The sequence below is a fragment of the Hipposideros armiger genome, unplaced genomic scaffold (genome assembly GCF_001890085.2).
Source record: "Hipposideros armiger isolate ML-2016 unplaced genomic scaffold, ASM189008v1 scaffold_382, whole genome shotgun sequence".
Classification (NCBI taxonomy): Eukaryota; Metazoa; Chordata; class Mammalia; order Chiroptera; family Hipposideridae; genus Hipposideros; species Hipposideros armiger.
In genome coordinates this window covers 49,895-67,844 of record NW_017731732.1, presented here as the reverse complement: position 1 = coordinate 67,844, position 17,950 = coordinate 49,895, and the positions used below count along the sequence as shown (strand labels likewise).

The 17,950-nt window shown below is 44.2% G+C and overlaps 1 protein-coding gene across 1 annotated transcript in view; it reads left to right on the top strand.

Moving 5' to 3' along the window:
* The window catches only part of BUB1 (BUB1 mitotic checkpoint serine/threonine kinase), a 53,639-nt gene that overhangs the window by 14,167 nt on the left and 21,522 nt on the right, over positions 1-17,950 (top strand). The window contains exons 10-17 of the mRNA XM_019662865.1: positions 6,395-6,642; positions 8,715-8,773; positions 9,977-10,105; positions 10,197-10,307; positions 11,112-11,211; positions 12,085-12,166; positions 14,896-15,070; positions 16,518-16,602. Coding sequence (XP_019518410.1) covers positions 6,395-6,642; positions 8,715-8,773; positions 9,977-10,105; positions 10,197-10,307; positions 11,112-11,211; positions 12,085-12,166; positions 14,896-15,070; positions 16,518-16,602 — 989 coding nt within the window. The remainder of the gene's footprint in view (positions 1-6,394; positions 6,643-8,714; positions 8,774-9,976; positions 10,106-10,196; positions 10,308-11,111; positions 11,212-12,084; positions 12,167-14,895; positions 15,071-16,517; positions 16,603-17,950) is intronic.

Sequence of the window (17,950 nt, the reverse complement as noted above, 5' to 3'; positions counted from 1 at the left end):
TTCACTGTCCATTCATCCAAAAGCCTGCAGAGGCTGACTGCACGTCCTAGGTGCCTTGGGGCCTTTGTTAGCTGGGCAGCTTCACTGGGCGGCGTCTGTTTGATTTGAGAGTGTACACCCGGGTTGCTGGCTTGGGAGCCAAGCAAAGGGCCGAGAGGTCCTGCCCTTTTCAGAAAGCAGGCCACTCAGTCCTCGTCTCTGTCACCACCACCGTCCGCCCAGGCCCAGCGTCCTTTTGATTCAGTTTGTCCAGTAAGGAAACCCAGTCTGCTGCCAGGTGGGACATATACCTGAAAGAATGGTCCTTAGGATCTGTGGTGTAAACAGACTCACTACTGCCACGTACCTGTCCTCGCCCCACCTTTACTTCCATTCTGACATGTCTAAATTTCTGACCTCCAGAGGTCAGCCTCCACCTGCTGTTTTATATGCTAGGATTCCTTTACTGTCATGCTGGTGAGGTTTGGTTTCGGGAGGGTGTAGATAATAAAACACATGTTTAAGCTACTGTTTTTAACCAGAATCCGCCCTTCGTGGAGCTTATTTTTGTGTTTTCGGTGGCATGAGGATATGTTTTCCAAATGGATTGCCGATTTCCCCTAAATCATTTATTGACCAGCTCAGCCTTTCCCCGTTCATTTAAAATATCTGTATTAGGTACTAAAGTTTTTCTAAACAAGAGCCTTTCTAAAATATCTGTACCTTTGTTTGGGCAATAGTTTTCTTCTTGAGCATTCTATTGGGTTGTCGGTAAAGTTATGACACATGTTTGCAACAGATGGCGCTAGTTCATTTTTGGAAGTACTAGAGTCATTCGCATCTGTGTTATTGCTATGTCATTTGACAGCTGACAGTTCTATTCATTCTAAAAGAAATTAAACGCTTTGGTTCAGTTTTGGAGATTTTACAAGTTGAAGATGGAAGACCAAACTGCATTTTTGCCATATTTTACTGTTTTACTTCCATAAAGGGAAGAACGCGCATCAAGCTTGTGAAAAGTTGCATAAAGTTTATGGTGACAATGCTCTACAAAACGTCAGTGCCAACGATGGTTCACGAAATTCCATGCTGGTGATTTTGATCTCAGCGATGCTCGTCGGTCAGAGAGGTCCACCGAAGTTGATGACAACAAAAGAAAGGCATTGATCGAGTCAAACCCACGTTACACAACACGAGAGGTTGCAGAAACATTGAACATCCATTACTCAAGCATTCACGACCACCTGAAGAAGCTGGGATATGTAAGCAAGCTTGATATTTGGGTTCCTCATGAACTCAAAGAAGTGCATTTGACAGTGCATATAAACATCTGCGATATGCTCATTAAACATGAGGAAAATGATCCTTTTTTGAAGAGATTGATATAACTGGTGATGAGAAGTGGATTGTTGTTTACAACAGTGTGGTGCACAAACGGTCTTGGTCCCGACGTGATGATTCGCCTCAAACGACATCGAAAGCAGACATACTTCAGAGGAAGGTTAGGCTCTCAGTGTGGTGGAATTTTAAAGGTGTGTTTTTTGAGCTCCTACCAAGAAACCAAACAATCAATTCGAATGTGTATTGTCGCCAGTTGGACAGTTTGAACGAATCCATCATCCAGAAACGTCCAGAGCGCGTTAATCGTAAAGGAGTTGTGTTCCATCACGACAACGTGAGACCACATACAAGTTTGATCACCCATCAAAAATTATTGGAGCTTGGATGGGATGTGTTGCCACACCTAACCATACTCACCTGACCTTGCACCGTCAGACTTCCACTTGTTTCGCTGTCTTCAAAGCTCTTTGTGTGCTATAACGTTCAATTCAGATGAGGCTATAAATCAGCACCTAGTTCAGTTTTTCGCCGATAAAGACAGGTCCTATGAATGAAGAATTATGAAGTTCACTGAAAGATGGCAAAAGGTTATCGAACAAAACGGGCAATATATCATTGATTGATCTTTGTTCTTTATATAAATAAATGACCTTTGAAAAACAGAAAAAATAGGTCATGACTTTTCCGACAATCCTATATGTTGTGTACTTACTACAACGTTGTTTATTTTGATACCTGATAAAATCTGATTTTTTTTGAAAATATTTCTTCAGAATTGAATATTATAATTATTTTGAATCTTTACTTATTTGGTAGGTCATTTTTAACTACTTTTTTGAAGACTAGTGAGTATGAATTCTTTTTTAATTACAGTTGACACTCAATATTATATTAGTTTCACATGTACAGCATAGTGGTTACACATTTATATAACTTACAGAAGTAATCTCCTGATAAGTCTTGCCACCCACCCGGCATCATATGTAGTTATTATAATATTACTGACTGTATTCCCTATTCTGTACTTTACATCCCTGTGACTATTTTGTAACAACCAATTTGTACTTCTGAATCCTTTCCCAATCCCCCAACTCCCCTCCCATCTGACAACCATCAGTTTGTTCTCAGTATCTGTGAGTTTATTTGTTTTGTTTGTTCGTTTATTTTGTTTTTTAGATTCCAAATGAAATCATGTGGTATTTATCTTTCTCTGTTTGGCTTATTTTACCTAGCAATTATTAATAGGCATGTAGTTATTGCCATTTTATTAATTGTTTTCTGACTGTTTTTGTAGTTCTTAGTTCCTTTCTTGCTCTATTTTCTTGTATGTTGATGACTTTCCATAGTGCTGTGTGTGGATTCCTTTCTCTATATTTCTTAGCTATCTCTTGTAGATTTTTGGTTTGTGGTTACCATGTGCTTTACATATAATAAGCTATGTTTATAGCAGTCTATTTTCAGTTGATGTTTTCATAAGTTCGAATACATTCCAGAATCACTATCATTTTTACTCACCACCTCCATGTTTATGTTTGTATTATATTATATTTTTACGTCTTGTGTATGTGTATCCCTTAATTACTGTTGTAATTACACATGATCTTCCTGCTTCTGCCTTTTAACCCTTGTTTTAGCTTTAGTGTTGATTGATCCAGTGCTTTTATGTATTTGTCTTTGTTAGTGAGAAATTTTTCTTTGTGATATTTTCTTTCTCATATTTTAAACTTTCTTCTTCTTAAAGAAGTCCCTCTAACGTTCCTTGTAATTCTGGTTTGGTGATGATGAACTCCTTTAGCTTCTTGTTTGGGAAGCTCCTTATCTGTCCTTTGATCCTAAATGGTAGCTTTGCTGGGTAAAGTAATCTTGGTAGTAGGTCCTTGCTTTTCATCATGTTGAATATTTTCTGCCAATCCCTTCTAGCCTGCCGTTTCTGTAGAAAAATTAGTAGATAGTTGTATGGGAGCTCCCTCTTAGGTAACTAACTGCCTTTCTCTTGATGCGTTTAGGATTCTCTCCTTGTCTTTAACCTTTGACATTTTATTTTTAATTTTTATTTTTTTAAAGATTTTATTGGGGAATTGGGGGGGGAACAGTGCTGGGGAATCAGGGAAGGGGAACAGACAAGTTGCTGTCCTTTTGTTCTTCAGTCTGGTTGTGGAAGACATCGCTTCACTGGCCCATGATGGCGCCATCATTGTGCTCTTCCTAGGTGAGGTAGTTGCTCGCCTGCCATTGGACGGCCGCTCATGGCAGCTCAGGAAAGCGCACGCCAGCTGCCGGCCAGCCCCACTGCAGCCTACGCTGTCACTGGTGACTCACGGCAGCCCTGCTCCAGGTCTAGCTGTTGTTCACCATCTTAGCTGGAGAGGGCGCAGCATCACTGGCCCTCATGTGGGATCCGAACTGGGGCCCTGCTGCTCAGAGCTGGCGCCCCAAGCCAACTCCTAACCTACGCGCGACTCGGCCGGCCCCAAACCTTTGACATTTTAATAATAATGTGTCTTGGTGTGGGCCTCTTTGGGTCCATCTTGTTTATGTCTCTGTGCTTTCCGGGCTCATATGTCTGTATCTTTCACCAGGTTAGGGAAGTTTTTTGTTACTATTTCTTCAAATTGGTTTTCAATTTCTTCCTCGCTCCTGTTGGTACCATATGATGAGAATGTTGTTACGCTTGATGTTGTCCGAGAGGCCCCATAAACTCTCCTCATTGTTTTCATTCATTTTTGCTGTTCCATTTGGGTGTTTTCTATGACTTTATTTTCTAAATTGCTGATTTGATCCTCTGCTTCATCTAATCTAATGTTGATTCCCTCTAATGTATTCTTCATTTCAGTTATTGTATTCTTCATTTCTGACTGGTTCTTTTAATGTTTTCTGTCTCCATTTTTATGTTTCCTATCACTTTGTTGAAGTTCTCCCTGAGATCATTGAGCATCCTTATAACCAGTATTTGGAACTCTTATCTGGTAGATTGCTTGTCTCCATTTTGTTTAGTTCTGTTTCTGGCGTTTTCTCCTGTACTCTCATTTGATACATGTTTCTTTGTCTCTCCATTTTTGCTGCCTCCCTGTGTTTGCTTCTGTGTATTAGGTAGGGCTGCGATGTCTCTTGTCTTAGTAGAGTGGCCTTATGTAGTAGGTGTGCAGTGGGGCCCAGTGGTGCAGTCTCACTGGTCACCTGAACCGGGTACTCCAGGGTGTCCCTTGTGTGGGCCATGTGTGCCTCCCTGTTGTAGTTGAGCCTTGATTGCTGTTGGCACCTCAGTGGGTAGAATTGACTCTCAGGCTGACTGTGAGGACTGGCTGTGACTACAGCAGATAAGCCCTTGTGTGGGGGGCTGACTGCATGGAGGAGGATTTGCTTTAGCCGGGCTCTGGTGCCTGCCAGTCCACCCTTTGGATGTGTCATTTGTCGTGCTAATTGGGTGGTGCTCTGCTGTGGTCTGAAGCCAGGCACCAGCTGTGTTGGTTTTGGGACCTCTTAGGAGGGGTTCCAGTGCAGGCTAAAGTCAGCTGCTGCCTGTGCCTAGCCCGGGGCTACCTGCTGGAGGCTACAAAGTGATCTGCAGTAAGTAGTTGCTTGTGCTGGGCTTGGAGGTGCCTGGGAGAGGCTATGCTGTGAACCAAGGCTGGCTGCCACTGCTTATTTGGGGTTTGTGGACCTTTGAGAGATTTTAGGGAAGTCCGCAAGCTGGCAGAGGCTGATGCTTGTGAGGAACAGCCCCTGAAAGAGTCGGGTGGGCCAGGATCTCAGAGAATCACCAGGGTGGGGCAAGAGCTGTGTTAGCCAGATTAATGGAGACTCAGATTTGGTGCCCACCTGCGCCTTCCAGCTGTGCTGAGGAAGGGCTCCACAGAGGAACAATGGCACCTTTTGGCACTTTAGACCCTAAGAGAGCTGCCCCTCCAGTCCTCACCCTGAGCCAGACAATTCAGTTTCTCCCCGAATGTCCCTGGTGCTTTTAGAGCTGCTGTCCCTTCACTGGAGCTCAGGGCAAGTCTTTGTGAGTGATTGAATCTGTGCGCAGAACCTTTAAGAGAATGCATAGATCTCTAGCCGCCCTCCAGCTCACCGGGACTGATCCCTGATGATTTTTACAGCCAGGCATTTTGGGGTCCCTTTTCCCAGCATGGTGGTCCAGGCTGGGGAATCCTTGCTCCTCAGTGGGGGGCCTCCGCAGCCGAAGTATCCCTCCTGATCTTTAATGGTCACACACTGGTGTGGGACCAGCCCATTCAGCATCTCTGCCCCTCCTACCAGTCTCAATGTGGCTTCTTCTGTATGTCCTTAGTTATAGGACTTCTGTTCAGCTAGACTTCAGACAATTCTCAATGATGGTTATTCTGTAATTGTAATTTTGATGTGGTCGTGGGAGGGGCAAGCACAGCATCCACCTACTCTGCCATCTTGACTGGAAACCATGAGTAGGAACTTTTTATATTTTGCCCATTTGTGAAAAAACTATTTTTGCCCTAGATATTTGGTGCTTTTCTTAACAACTTGTGAGAATACTTTTATATGGTGAGGAATTCACTCTTCTTTTAACTTGGTAACATAAGCGTGTACAGTTATAGTCTAAGTACAATGAATAGAAAAGCAAAGATTGTAAGTGTAGAGCTTGTTATCCTTCCTGTGTGAGCCATGCTTGTATGGAAGTTATAATTGCAGCTTATACTCACCTTTCCTAGTCAATGGAGAGAAAACAGCTACCCAGGGCCAGGGTATTTTAACAGGAGGAACATCGTTGTGAGCATTTCATAACATTGACTCGTTGGTTTTTTCCCAAAACTAAGTGAAGAGAAATAAGATAGTTCTCAAAGACTGATAAAACTGTAGGGGGTGTTTCAGTGGTCAGAGGCATGAGCTGCTAGTGTGTCTGGTTTAGTGCAAAGCCCCCCTTGTGGAGAGTAGTCATTTTGTTGTTGTCGACGGTTCATTTATGAATAGCTGCAGGGGAAAGGGACCCAATGAAGGAGATGCCGGTGTAATGCCTAGTACTGGAAAGCTGTACTACCCTATTACCAATATTCTGGACTTCATGGCTTTGCTTTTGTTTGTTTATTCAACACAAAAGGTTCATCCAGCGTGCATGGGGCCAAGTGTCAGCTCCCAGCAGGAACTGAATGCCCCATCCCTTCCAGCTGCCACTCAGCACACCTCAGGGTACCTGAGAGAGAGGCTCAGAGAGGCACCTCCTGAGGCAAATGCTGTCACTGTCGCTTTGGTGTCCCCAGCCATCAGCCAGAGTGTCGCTCCTCCTGTTCCATTGACAGCCCAACCAGTGACAGACTCCATGTTTGCGGTGGCCGGAGAAGATGCCAGGTGAGCCGAAGCTGCTGCTGGAGCAGGCGGCGGTGTGAGGGCGTCTGCCAGCTCCGCACTATGTGCAGCATCAGGAGCAGATGTGACCCAGCCAGGCCCCCACAACAGTAGCCCCAGTCTTGTGGGCTTACTTATTTCAGGCTTCTTTTAGCGGTTCTCAGCCTGTGGGTCGCGAACCCTTTGGGGGTCGAATGACCCTTTCACATGGGTCGTCTAAGACCATCGGAAAACAAAAAGATATTTACATTACGATTCATAACAGTAGCAAAATTACAGTTATAGGGTAGCAATGAAAGTAATTTTATGGTTGGGGGTCACCACAACATGAAGAACTGTATTGAGGGGTCGCGGCATTAGGAAGGTTGAGAACCGCTGTAAATTTAGAGTATTTATTTTACTTCGTGCTTCTCTTTGGAGTTAAAATTTCTCAGTATGCTGAAATGCAACTATCGTTTTAACTGAAGGATATACAGCTGTTATACTGTATATCCTTCTGGCTTTTGCCTGCTGGCTTTGATGGAGTACCCATAGGGACCGTTACGGTCCAGACGGTTCCTTGCCACATGTCCTCATCCTCCCTTTGTCTTCCCAGCAGGAGTGGTTTGAGAGTGACTTCCGTTACGCAATATGTCAGCCTCCATCTGCACGCTCCTGGGAGGTTTCCCCAGTTGGGAGGGGTTTTCCTAGAGTTCTGAAATTAGTGTCACACCATTTGTTTTGTATAAATTTTTATCTTCAGTCTCTCTCTGTCTCTCTCTCTGTCTCTCTCTGTCTCTCTCTCTCTCTCTCTCTCTCTCTCTCTCAAGATATAACAATTTTATTGATCCATTAGAAAAAGTAAAAGCTACAGTGTAGCTCGCACCCTCCCTTTGGGTTAAGCCCCTGAGCACACAGATTATGGTTCTTAAGTGTTGGTTCCCCTCAGTGCCCAAGTTAGCTTTGATCACTGATTTCTGCTGGAAATGAGACTTAAATCATCGTGTTCTTTCACTCACATTAAGATAACTGTGTCCTGGAGCTGGTATCGCACCCTGTGTGTACGAAGAGGGCTTGTGTGGGAGCCATGGCTCTATTAGCTCTTCATATTAGGTTGTCGGAAAAGTCATGACACGTTTTTGCAATGAAAAACATAGAAAAAATACATCATGACTTTTCTGACAGCCCAATAGTTCATTTATGCAGTGGTCATGGTAAGAGCGGCAGCAGCGACAGCCCCGTGGAAGTGATGTATTGCCAGCCCCCCCTGCAGAGATAGAGTGGTGAGGCTGTGAGAGCCTGAGACAGCTGTCCCTTACACAATTGTGACACTCTTTCACCTAATAAACATTTAGGTCTCTGTCAGAAGCATGTCAGATTGACTCTGACCCTGGCCCAGGCAAGGGACTGAATAGACCCCCATGGCATTCTCAGCAGCCTGGACAGCTGACTGTGGCAGAGGAAGGGCCCCTTTCTCTGAAATCTCATATAAAAACTTATGTTTTTAATGACAGTTTAGTGGGGATTTGTAAAATTTAAAGTGCTTTGCAGTTTCTCCTTTACCAGGGTCCACTAAGAGAATTCTAGCAAATTTAAGTAGACAGGGTCCACTGTTACAACTGTGCTTAAAACAAACTGATGTAAATGTCTTCTGTGTCATGTTTTCCTATCTTGATAACTGGAAGTCTGGGGAACAGTGCCCTGTGCCTGCTGGCTCGCCATAGTGGGGGCCGTGCAGACAGAGCATGGTGGTGTTTCCCTCACTGTGACCGGAGAGCTACATGCTGGCCCTTAAGGCATAAGATAAATAGGGGCGTTTGAATTAGGGAGCCGCTATGCCACCCTACCCCATAAAGGCACGACTAGTATGCTGTTAAAATACACAACCACCGTGTCAAGCGAACGTTAGCACCTGGCCTGTGTCTGTATGAATTCTTTTCCTCAAAAGGAAATGAAAGAAAAGATGAAACATTTTATTTACTTACACTACAAACCTAAAGCAGTTCCATCTTTATTGTAACAACAGGCTTGTGATTGCTGACATTTTTTTACTGTTCTTTCTTGAGAGTTAGTGTCTTAAGATTTTTTTCTTCCAGGTGTGTGATTCAAACTACTCATGAATTCAAGCCACAGAGTGGGGCCGACATGAAAGAAGGTAATGTGTTGTTACTGTACGTGTGTTCTGACCGTTAGCCAGACTCCCCAGGTCGTCCCGAGGTCTGTGGTTCATGAAAGTTTCAGGCCTCGAAGAAGCTGGCTGTCAGCTTTCTTATTCTGAATGCAGGGGTTAGAGGACCATTTCCAGCTCAGGAAGAAATCTACTTGTTAGTCACATCTTATTAGCTAGAATCTTTGGGAAACTTGCTATATGAAAACTTTTCCGTTAAATTTCTCAGCAGGTTTATCTAAAACAAGAGTCATCTTTAATACATCGTGAGGTGGTTAAAAGTTTAATTAGAAGATGTCTAACACTGTTGGACTAATGACTCTGTTGGAGTCATTTACATTGAAGGAAAGTTTTATAAACAAACAGATTGGATATCCCCCACCTCTGCCACTTGACTGTAACATCCTTTCCAGTGACAGTTCAGTGGGCGCAGAGCTACTCGAAATAGCTGGAGACCCCTGCATTGAACCCAGACTTCCTGAGCACTGGCTGGGTGCATGGAGTTAGGGGTGCAGTCATCAACAGAAAGGACAAAACCCACCTGCGTGGAGGTGGGGTTGGGGGTGTCGAGACTGCAGAGGTGACAGGGGAAGGCTCCACCAAGAAAGTGATATTGGGTCAAGGCCTGCAAAGGGGGGCTGCCCATGCGGCCAGCTTGGAAGGCCTGCTCCAGCCCCGTGCAGAGCCCCCAGGTGGGAATGGCCCTGGTGTGTCTGAGCACGACTGAAGCTGAGGGGGGCGGCAGGGAGAAGGAGGTGTGGTCTGGGCTGGCCGGGCCCAGGTAAGCAGGGCCTGTGGCATCATCGCCTGGACTCCAGCTGAGGGAGCCAGAAGGCCAGTCTGAACCTTTACAATGGGACTGTAGGGACTGTCACCGTGTATTTCTTGGGATATAATGGAGCTGAGGGTCATTTATTACAAGGCTGCTAGTTTGGTAGGATTTTAGACCAAACCACTTACTCTCTTTAAGCTTCCATTTCCTTTTCTGTAAAAGGGTAATTCTTGCCTTACTTGCCTCACATGACTATTCTAAAGATAAAAATGAAAGATATGAAAGCATTATAATGGAAGTCCTTGGTGGTGATTATCAACAATAAGTGTATTAATGTAATAAGTTTCTTATATTGTGTATCTTTTAAATTCTTCTGATTTCCCTACTGATACTGTATTTTGTCCTCATTTCTTTAATAGGGTGTGAAACACATAAGGTTGTTAACACAAGTTCTTTGCACACAACACCAAACACGTCACTGAGAATGGTCCAGGCAACGCCATCCACAGTGCAGCCGTCGCCCACCGTGCACACAAAAGAAGCGTTAGGTAACGCCTAATTAGGTGTAGCCTCTGATAACACATTCATGAAAGGTCTTTTGCAGCCCTGTTTACAGTTATTTTTTTCTGCTGTTTTAAGGTTTCATCATGAATATGTTCCAGGTTCCTACACTTCCTGACATTTCTAATGACAAAGATGAATGGCCATCTCTAGATCAAAATGAAGATGCGTTTGAAGCCCAGTTTCAAAGTAATAACAATTTGTTTGAAAGCTACCAGTTGCAAGGCATTGTGGGGGGTTGCCACAGGAAATAGGATTATACAAGAAGTGGCCTGCCCTTGATGGGCTTGCAACACAAGGGCAGGAAATGCAGGAAATAGCAAATCCGAGAATAGTTGACAAGGTTCTTGATGTGTGTCACAGATCTGTCTTGTTTCTTAGAAAATAAGTCAGTGCTAAAGAAACACAAGGTCCCCATGGGTAGGACCGGCCAGGAAGGGCTGAGTACTCGAGGTCTGACCTGAGCCTTGCCGTGTAGAAGAATGGCAGGGGCAGAGTGCTGGAGGCCGGCGACTAGCCCGCGTTAGTCTAGAGTCAGGATCCCTGTGGGAAGCCAGAGACAGATCATGATAAAGCTAAACAGGATCCAGTTAGACTCGGAAGGACGTGAACTATAAAGCTAAAAGGTTAAACGTTCCTTCTACAAAATGGAAAACAAAGCCACTAGAGCTTTGTTTGGTGAGTCAAAGCCACTAGACCTTTGTTTGGTGAGTCAGGGGACAATAGCAATGTTTTAGGAGAATGCTGAGAACCGTGCTTTACACGGAGCGGAAGTCAAGACCTGGAGGCTTGAGCGCAAAGCACTGTGACTATGGTTATTATGTCACTCCCTCTCAGGCAAGGTGACTTAGCTTATTCCCTAGTGTTTGAAAAGCTGATCTCTCTTTTTCCCTATAAGCTGTTATGCTACTTCCTTATTTATAGTTGAAGTTTAGCATTAAAGATAATTTTTTTCCAATGCAATAATTAAATGCTATTTTTTCTCTATTGCAGAAAACGCAAGCTCTTCTGGGGTTTGGGGAGTCAATAAGGTTATCTCTTCTTTGTCATCTGCTTTTTCTGTGTTTGAAGATGGGAACAAAGAAAATTATGGGTAAAGAAATAACCTGGTTCAAATCATGTTGGGGGAGATACCTGTGGTCACGGTGATGTGGGATGCTGCACAGGTTGCTCTGGGACACAAGGCATTGAGGCGGCAGGAGAGTGGCCTGCTGATCAGGTGGTCTGACTTCCATTCCCAGCCCTGCCGCTGATGAGCCTTTGGCCGTGTGGCCAGGAGACTGTTGCTAAGGTCTTTTCCAGACCTGCAGTGCATGCTGGGGCCACAGGAAGGCAGGCCTCCATAGCTACAATGTGTGGTACAAGGAAAGGAGGGGGAGGGATTCTGTGGGTTTGAACTTGTATTAGAAGTGAATGAATTCACTGGTCTAGGTACACATATGCCCTGTTTATTTTTGCGGGATCAATGAGGTAGATAAGGCTTAGTTGGGGTCATACTGCAGAGAGAGTGTTTTAAGGCTGAGGGAAATTACATTCGAGTGGGTAGCTCCAGGAATTTTCAGTATTAATTGTTCAAATCACGGAAGGAGAGTGCCATTGTGAATGACAGATGTCACAGTGTGGAAGAGATTCCCACTGAGGCACAAAGGAACCCACAGCTACTCCCATTGCTGGGGAAAAAGAACGCATGGTGTCCATGACCTTCTGTGGCCATGGCCCTAGCTCTTTGTTCCTAAAACTTGTAACTCAGTGTAGTAGAGAGCTCTGTATTTCCACCCTCCCTTTTATATACGTTGTCACGTTAATTCAGTTTTGCTACAAGTGCTGTGTGAAGGTAAGGAACATGTACGTAAATATTAACTGATGGGAAAGGATAACTGGATGATGTTCCTAACACTCCCTGAAGAGGTAGCACTTACTTCCTTGGCATATTTTACGATTTATAATTTTGCAAATCTTTCCTTAGGTTGCCACAGCCTAAAAATAAACCCACAGGAGCCAGGACCTTTGGAGAACGCTCTGTAAGCAGATTTTCTCCAAAGCCAAAGGTAGGTCAGTCTCTGCTTCCTTTTGGTTTTACCAAGTAACTGTGCAGATAAAAGAGGTGGTGTGTGTCAGAGTGTAGTGAAAAGCACAGCGTTATATGAAGAGTGTGCCATGGGGACATTCTGTCTAGTATGCACCTGGCCCTGTGATCAGTGCAGACACTAAAGGAGGAATTTTCTGTGGTTCTTGCCCTCAAAGGGCCTTCCTGCTGGACAGGAGGCCCCACGGGGTAAACGTGTTTCCTAGACCTGGCAAGTGAGGCCTGCGGTGACTGTTAGAGAGAATTAAACTGGAAGGGCTCATCGTCCGGCATCTCAGGAGACACGTGTCACTTGTTTGTTGGCCCAGTGGTTCCTCAGTGACAGCAGCTGTTGTGTCCAGCCCACACGCAGCTTCCCGCTGCCCTCTCTCCATCCCGGCCTGGCCCCTGCTGTGGTGTGTGAGTGCCACAGAAAGTCGGCTCACCCTGGGCGTGGTTTTCACCCTTTGGCGGGGTTCTTCTGAATAAATTGTCACCCAGCTCTCTTAACTCTTCTGGTGAACCTTAAAATCTCCCAAGTAATGGGCTGGATTTCAGACGCAGTGGCACCATTTCCTGGGTGCATTTTACTGAACTATCCAGCTACACATGCTCTGGCTGAGAAACTGCGATGGAGTTTCCATGTACCTGGCCCGGAGCATATGCCACTTGCTTTGTCCTGTGTCCCTTGAAACAACTGGCCAGCTCTGCCTGTAGTGTTGCAAGAGATGAGGTGGAATTGATGAAGACTGCAGGGATGGGAAAACCAGGGCTGGCATTTTATGGGCAACTGATGGGCTCTGGTCAGGTACGATTCTGACTGAGCAGTTTCTGCCTTTTTGTCCTAGACTCTCAAACTTGACCTTTGAGTTCATGGAGAAATAGTTCATGGTAGGGCTGGAGCAGGAAAGAGACAAATGAACCTAGAACGCCTTGTGGTGCCAGAGAACAAGGAAGTGCTTTGCAGGAGCTGGCCTGGACAGCCACTGGCCAGACCTGGAACAATGTGAATGAGAAAATATGTAGAATAGGGTAGCATTAGATTCTAACCCAAGAACCAAAATAAATACCCTTGCTGCTAAATATGGAGAGGAAGGACAAAACATCCTTACAGAATTCCAAGTAAGGTAGATGGAATGAATGGTAGTAGAAAGCGGCCATTGGAAATACGTAATAATAGCTGCTGCAGGCAGGACTCACGGGTGAATACTAAAATTAGCCAGCAAAACTTTAAGAAGAAACAGGATTTTGGGGGCCAGCCAAGTGACTCAGTTGGTTATGAGTAAGCTTAAGAGCGTGGGCTCTGAGCAACAGGGCCGCCAGTTCAATTCCCACACGGGCCAGTGATGCTGCGCCCAAGCTGAGCTGCCAACAGGTGGCAGGATGGCTCAGCGGATGAGAGCACGTGCTCCTAACAACAAGACTGCCTGTTCGATAGCGGGCTATCCCCACCTGCAACTAAGACTGAACTCGGCACCTTGAGCTGAGCTGCCACCCGGATGGCTCAGTGGGTAGAGCATGCGCTCTTAACAACAAAGCTGCTGGTTTGACTCCCGCATGGGATAGTGGCTATGCCCACCTGCAACTAAAATTGAACACAGCACCTTGAGTTTAGAGGCCACAAGCTGCCGATGGGATGGCAGGCGACTGGCGCCCTCCACAACTAAGATTAAAGAACAACAACTTAGCTGGTCCCCTTCCCCAATTCCCCAACACTGTTCCCCTCCCCCAATTCCCCAATTTAAAAAAAGAAAAAAGAAGCATTTTTGTATAGCCTCAAAGTATCTCACCCAAATTATTAATTACTATGGTGGCTTTAACCTTTGTTCACGAATTCTCTGATACTCCTCCGGCCAGGGGCTGGAGCTTATTAGTTCACCGTCGTCCGAGTACAGGCTGGACTTAGTGACTTGCTTGGAACACGCGGAGTAAGGATACGGGAAACTATACCTTATGGTGAAGAAGCCTGGTAGACACCTCTTTGGCCATGGGGTCAGTGAGCCTCACCAGAGAAAAGCTGTGTTCCTGTCACATGTCCTCCAATGTGACCTAATGAGGAAGGACACTTTACCCTGATATCCTTCCACAAATTCTATAGCCCCGGTCTAATCCTGGGAAAACATCAAGTAAACCTAAATTGGAGGGGCATTCTACACAGTTCCTGACCAGCATTCACAAGTGTTGGTGTGAGAAAGACTAGGAAAGACCAGTGAGCTGGCCTGGATTAGAGGAGGCTAAGGAGGTGTGACAACTAGGTGTGGCCTGGCGCCAGAACTGGATCCGGCAACAAAAGGGACGTGAGTGGGGAAATGAGGAAATCAAACACCGCCTATAGTTAACAGTATTTCACAAATGTACCAGGGTTCTATAAAGTATGAACATTAGAAGAAGAGCATATGGGAACTTTGTACTATCTTTGTAATTCCTTTGTAAATCTAGAATTTTCTAATTAAAATGAAATGTAAATATTGAAAAACAAAATTATGATCCTTGTTTGAGGCGTTACCCACTGCAGTATGAAAGAAATAAGTAGAGTCCAGTTGTGGGGAAAAGAACAGCCATGACGTCTGTGGCTGTGTGGTAGCCAGGGTTCCATCTGTTTCTTCTATAATTCCCCTTTTTTTTTTTGACTCCTAGAGGGTATTAATATGTTAAACTTCATGGATGACACAGGGAGGTGGCTGCTTTTCTTCCATTCACCTTTTGTTGCAGGAAGTACCTTATCCTGAGGAGTGTTTGGATGACTCGACTGTATGGGGCGTCCGCTGCACCAAGACCCTGGCGCCCAGTCCTACAAGCCCAAGAAACTTCACGTCTGCCGCTCGGCTTGCGTCCACACCTTTCCAGAAACTTGCGTTGGATGCAGGGCACGCTCTGGAAGACAAAGGTGTGTGTGACACTGCTTGTGTAGGGTGTGGGTTCATTTTGTGATTTACAACAAACAAAAAAGGCCAGCACGAACAGAGTAAATTATTTGAATGCTAAAAGTTGAACATTTATATTTTCTAATTTGATAAAAGTAATAACTAGCAAATTTCAGTCCTTGATATTTGTCTACAAATCTCATTACTTTGGAATCACAGCCAAGTAAGCACTAGCTCAGAAAATTATATTTTTTTTATTTTTACCGATCTGACTCCAAGAGCATCATGAGAAGACTCACAAATAAAACTTATTTCCCCGCAAACATATTTCCCCGCAAACATAACACTCCTATATCAAAGATCGTCATATAACTGAATTGAACCTGAGCATATGACATTGTCATGGAGCACAGATAATTGTTACTTATTAAGGACCAACCTACAGATGATACACGATGAGACCTAGGGCCACTTTACCATTTTGATGACTGATGATTTACTAGTCAAACTCTTATCACTGCTGGCACGTTTTTAAAAGTAGCAATTGTTTACCAAATAGTGCCAGAGAAAGGACTGCCCGAAATGGAAGCATATTTGAGCCCATAGACTTAAAAATGTTTATTTAATTAAGGAAGAGTAAAAATTTTTTCATAGAATGCTAACCCAATATGATGTATTTATCTGAATTTTAAAGGAGTGTGCCATTGAAACTTGGACAATTGCCGAGTACTATCACAAGCTTGCCACTTTAATAAAAAAAATATTTTAAGCCTTTACCTTTCGAGAAAACTAGTTTAATCAGTCCAATCTTTCAAAATAGTGAATATTGGCTGTACTTAAGAGTATTTGCCACTTAGGTTTTGTAAACAGAAACTAATGTTCTGGAACTAAAGTGTAGCCTGTTCAGGAAGGCAACGTCTGATAAAACCAAATGCAGTGTATGCGCAGTGTTATATCGCTTCAGAGATTTATTACGTATTTCTGCTGTCTGTAGTAGTTACTATTTTTAAGTTTAAAGGACATGATAAGTGTTGCCAGGGAGCTATCTGATGTAAACACTACATCATTCAGTCTACTACACACCAGCCGACTGACTGAAAGACACCTCTGCCCTCCAGAGCGTGGCAGCCTTTTACTCTCCATGTCCTTGTTGTCGGGGTCTCCCAAAGCAGGGTGTGGCCTGCCGCCCACACCAGTCGCCTTCCCTGGTCTGCTCATCCTGCCCCTCTGCGGGCCCTGTTCTCTGGAAGGATTGTATGGATTAGATGAAGCGAAGAGAAATGCTCTTTTTTTTCAGTGATTTTTTTTGCTCCCACCTTTAAAGTCTTACAGCACACTTTACCGTGAAACGCTATTTTGAAATTATAATGAAAGTCATATAAAAAGGAATTCTAGACTTGATAGCTATGTAAAATCGTTTGTACATACACATGTGTTCATAATGTCTGTCTAATTTTCTGCATATTTCAGAAAATGTGGCAGCAACACTGGATAGCCATGTGACTTTGGATTCGTGTGAAGAAAATGGGGGGCCCTCAAAAGACAGAAAGTTCAGGTATTATGTGCACGTACATAGTCCTGTCACTCCATTTTCATTCTATTAATAGCTTTCCTTTTAAGAGGTAATGGAATTCTAGCCCTTAAAGGCTAACAGAGTTTTTGTTGACTCTCAGCTTTAAGTCAGAAGGTTCTCTCATGGATAAATACAACGGTTAACCTGAACCTGAGACATGTGAGAGAATCGTGGGGTTGCAGATCCCTGTGGGTGGTTTCTGTTCTGCCTCCCTCTGCAGACACTTACCAGCCAAAGGCCCTGACATATGAAGGCTACTGTAGAACTGAGCAAACATAATTCCTTCTTTCCACCCATTATAATTGAGAAAATCAGTAACTTTCTTTTACAAGGAGGAAGATAGTGTGTTTAAGCCTCTTAGGTGCAGAAAGCAGACTTACCATACAGTAATGTTTTTGCGGACATCAAATTCCACCATATTTGAATAGTCTAGTGATTGTAATAGTTGACACTGAAAATAACTACAAGCTTTTGAGTATTTATTATACTCTAGCACGGCACCTATGCTTTTCATGTACTGTATCCTTAGATTAATCTTTTTTTTTTTTAAGATTTTATTGGGGAATTGGGGGAGGGGAACAACCAAGTTGTCCTTCAATCTTAGTTGTAGAGGGCACAGCTAGCTTAGCTCCAAGTGCAGTTGCCATCCTGCCGCCTGTCGGCAGCTCAGGGCAGGTCAGCTGAAGGTTCTGTGTCCAATCTTAGTTGCGGGTGGTCATAGCCACCATCCCATGTGGGAGTGGAACCGGCAACCTTGTTGTTAGGAGCACGTGCTCTCACCAGCTGAGCCATCCTGCCACCTGTTGGCAGCTCATCTCAGACGCAGCCCACTGGCCTATGTGGGAATCGAACTGGCAACCCTGTTGCTCAGAGCTCGTGCTCTTAACCAACTGAGCCACTCAGCCGGCCCTTGGTTAATCTTACAATAACTTTAGTTATCGGAACTATTCTTTTCCACAATTATAAGATGGGGAAACCAGGTCTAGAAGGCTAAATTAATGACCTGTAGTCATACGTCTTCTAATTGGCAGCACTGGGATTTGAACCCATATCTCTGATCTCAGACCCCTTGCTCTCACCAGTACATTGTGCTGGCTCTTGTTATCAAAAAACCCATTTTAAACTAAGACCTTGGTAAGTAAATGATTGGATAAAGGACATGAGCAGAATTTACAAAAGAAAAAATAATGACTAAACATGGAGAAAATAGTTAATTCGTGAATGATAAAATTAATGCAAATTAAGTGGCTTTTGCCTTTTAATTTAAAGTTCTGCCCAATGGGCATAGACTGTACTACCCACCAGACATCTTCCTACATGCAATAAATGT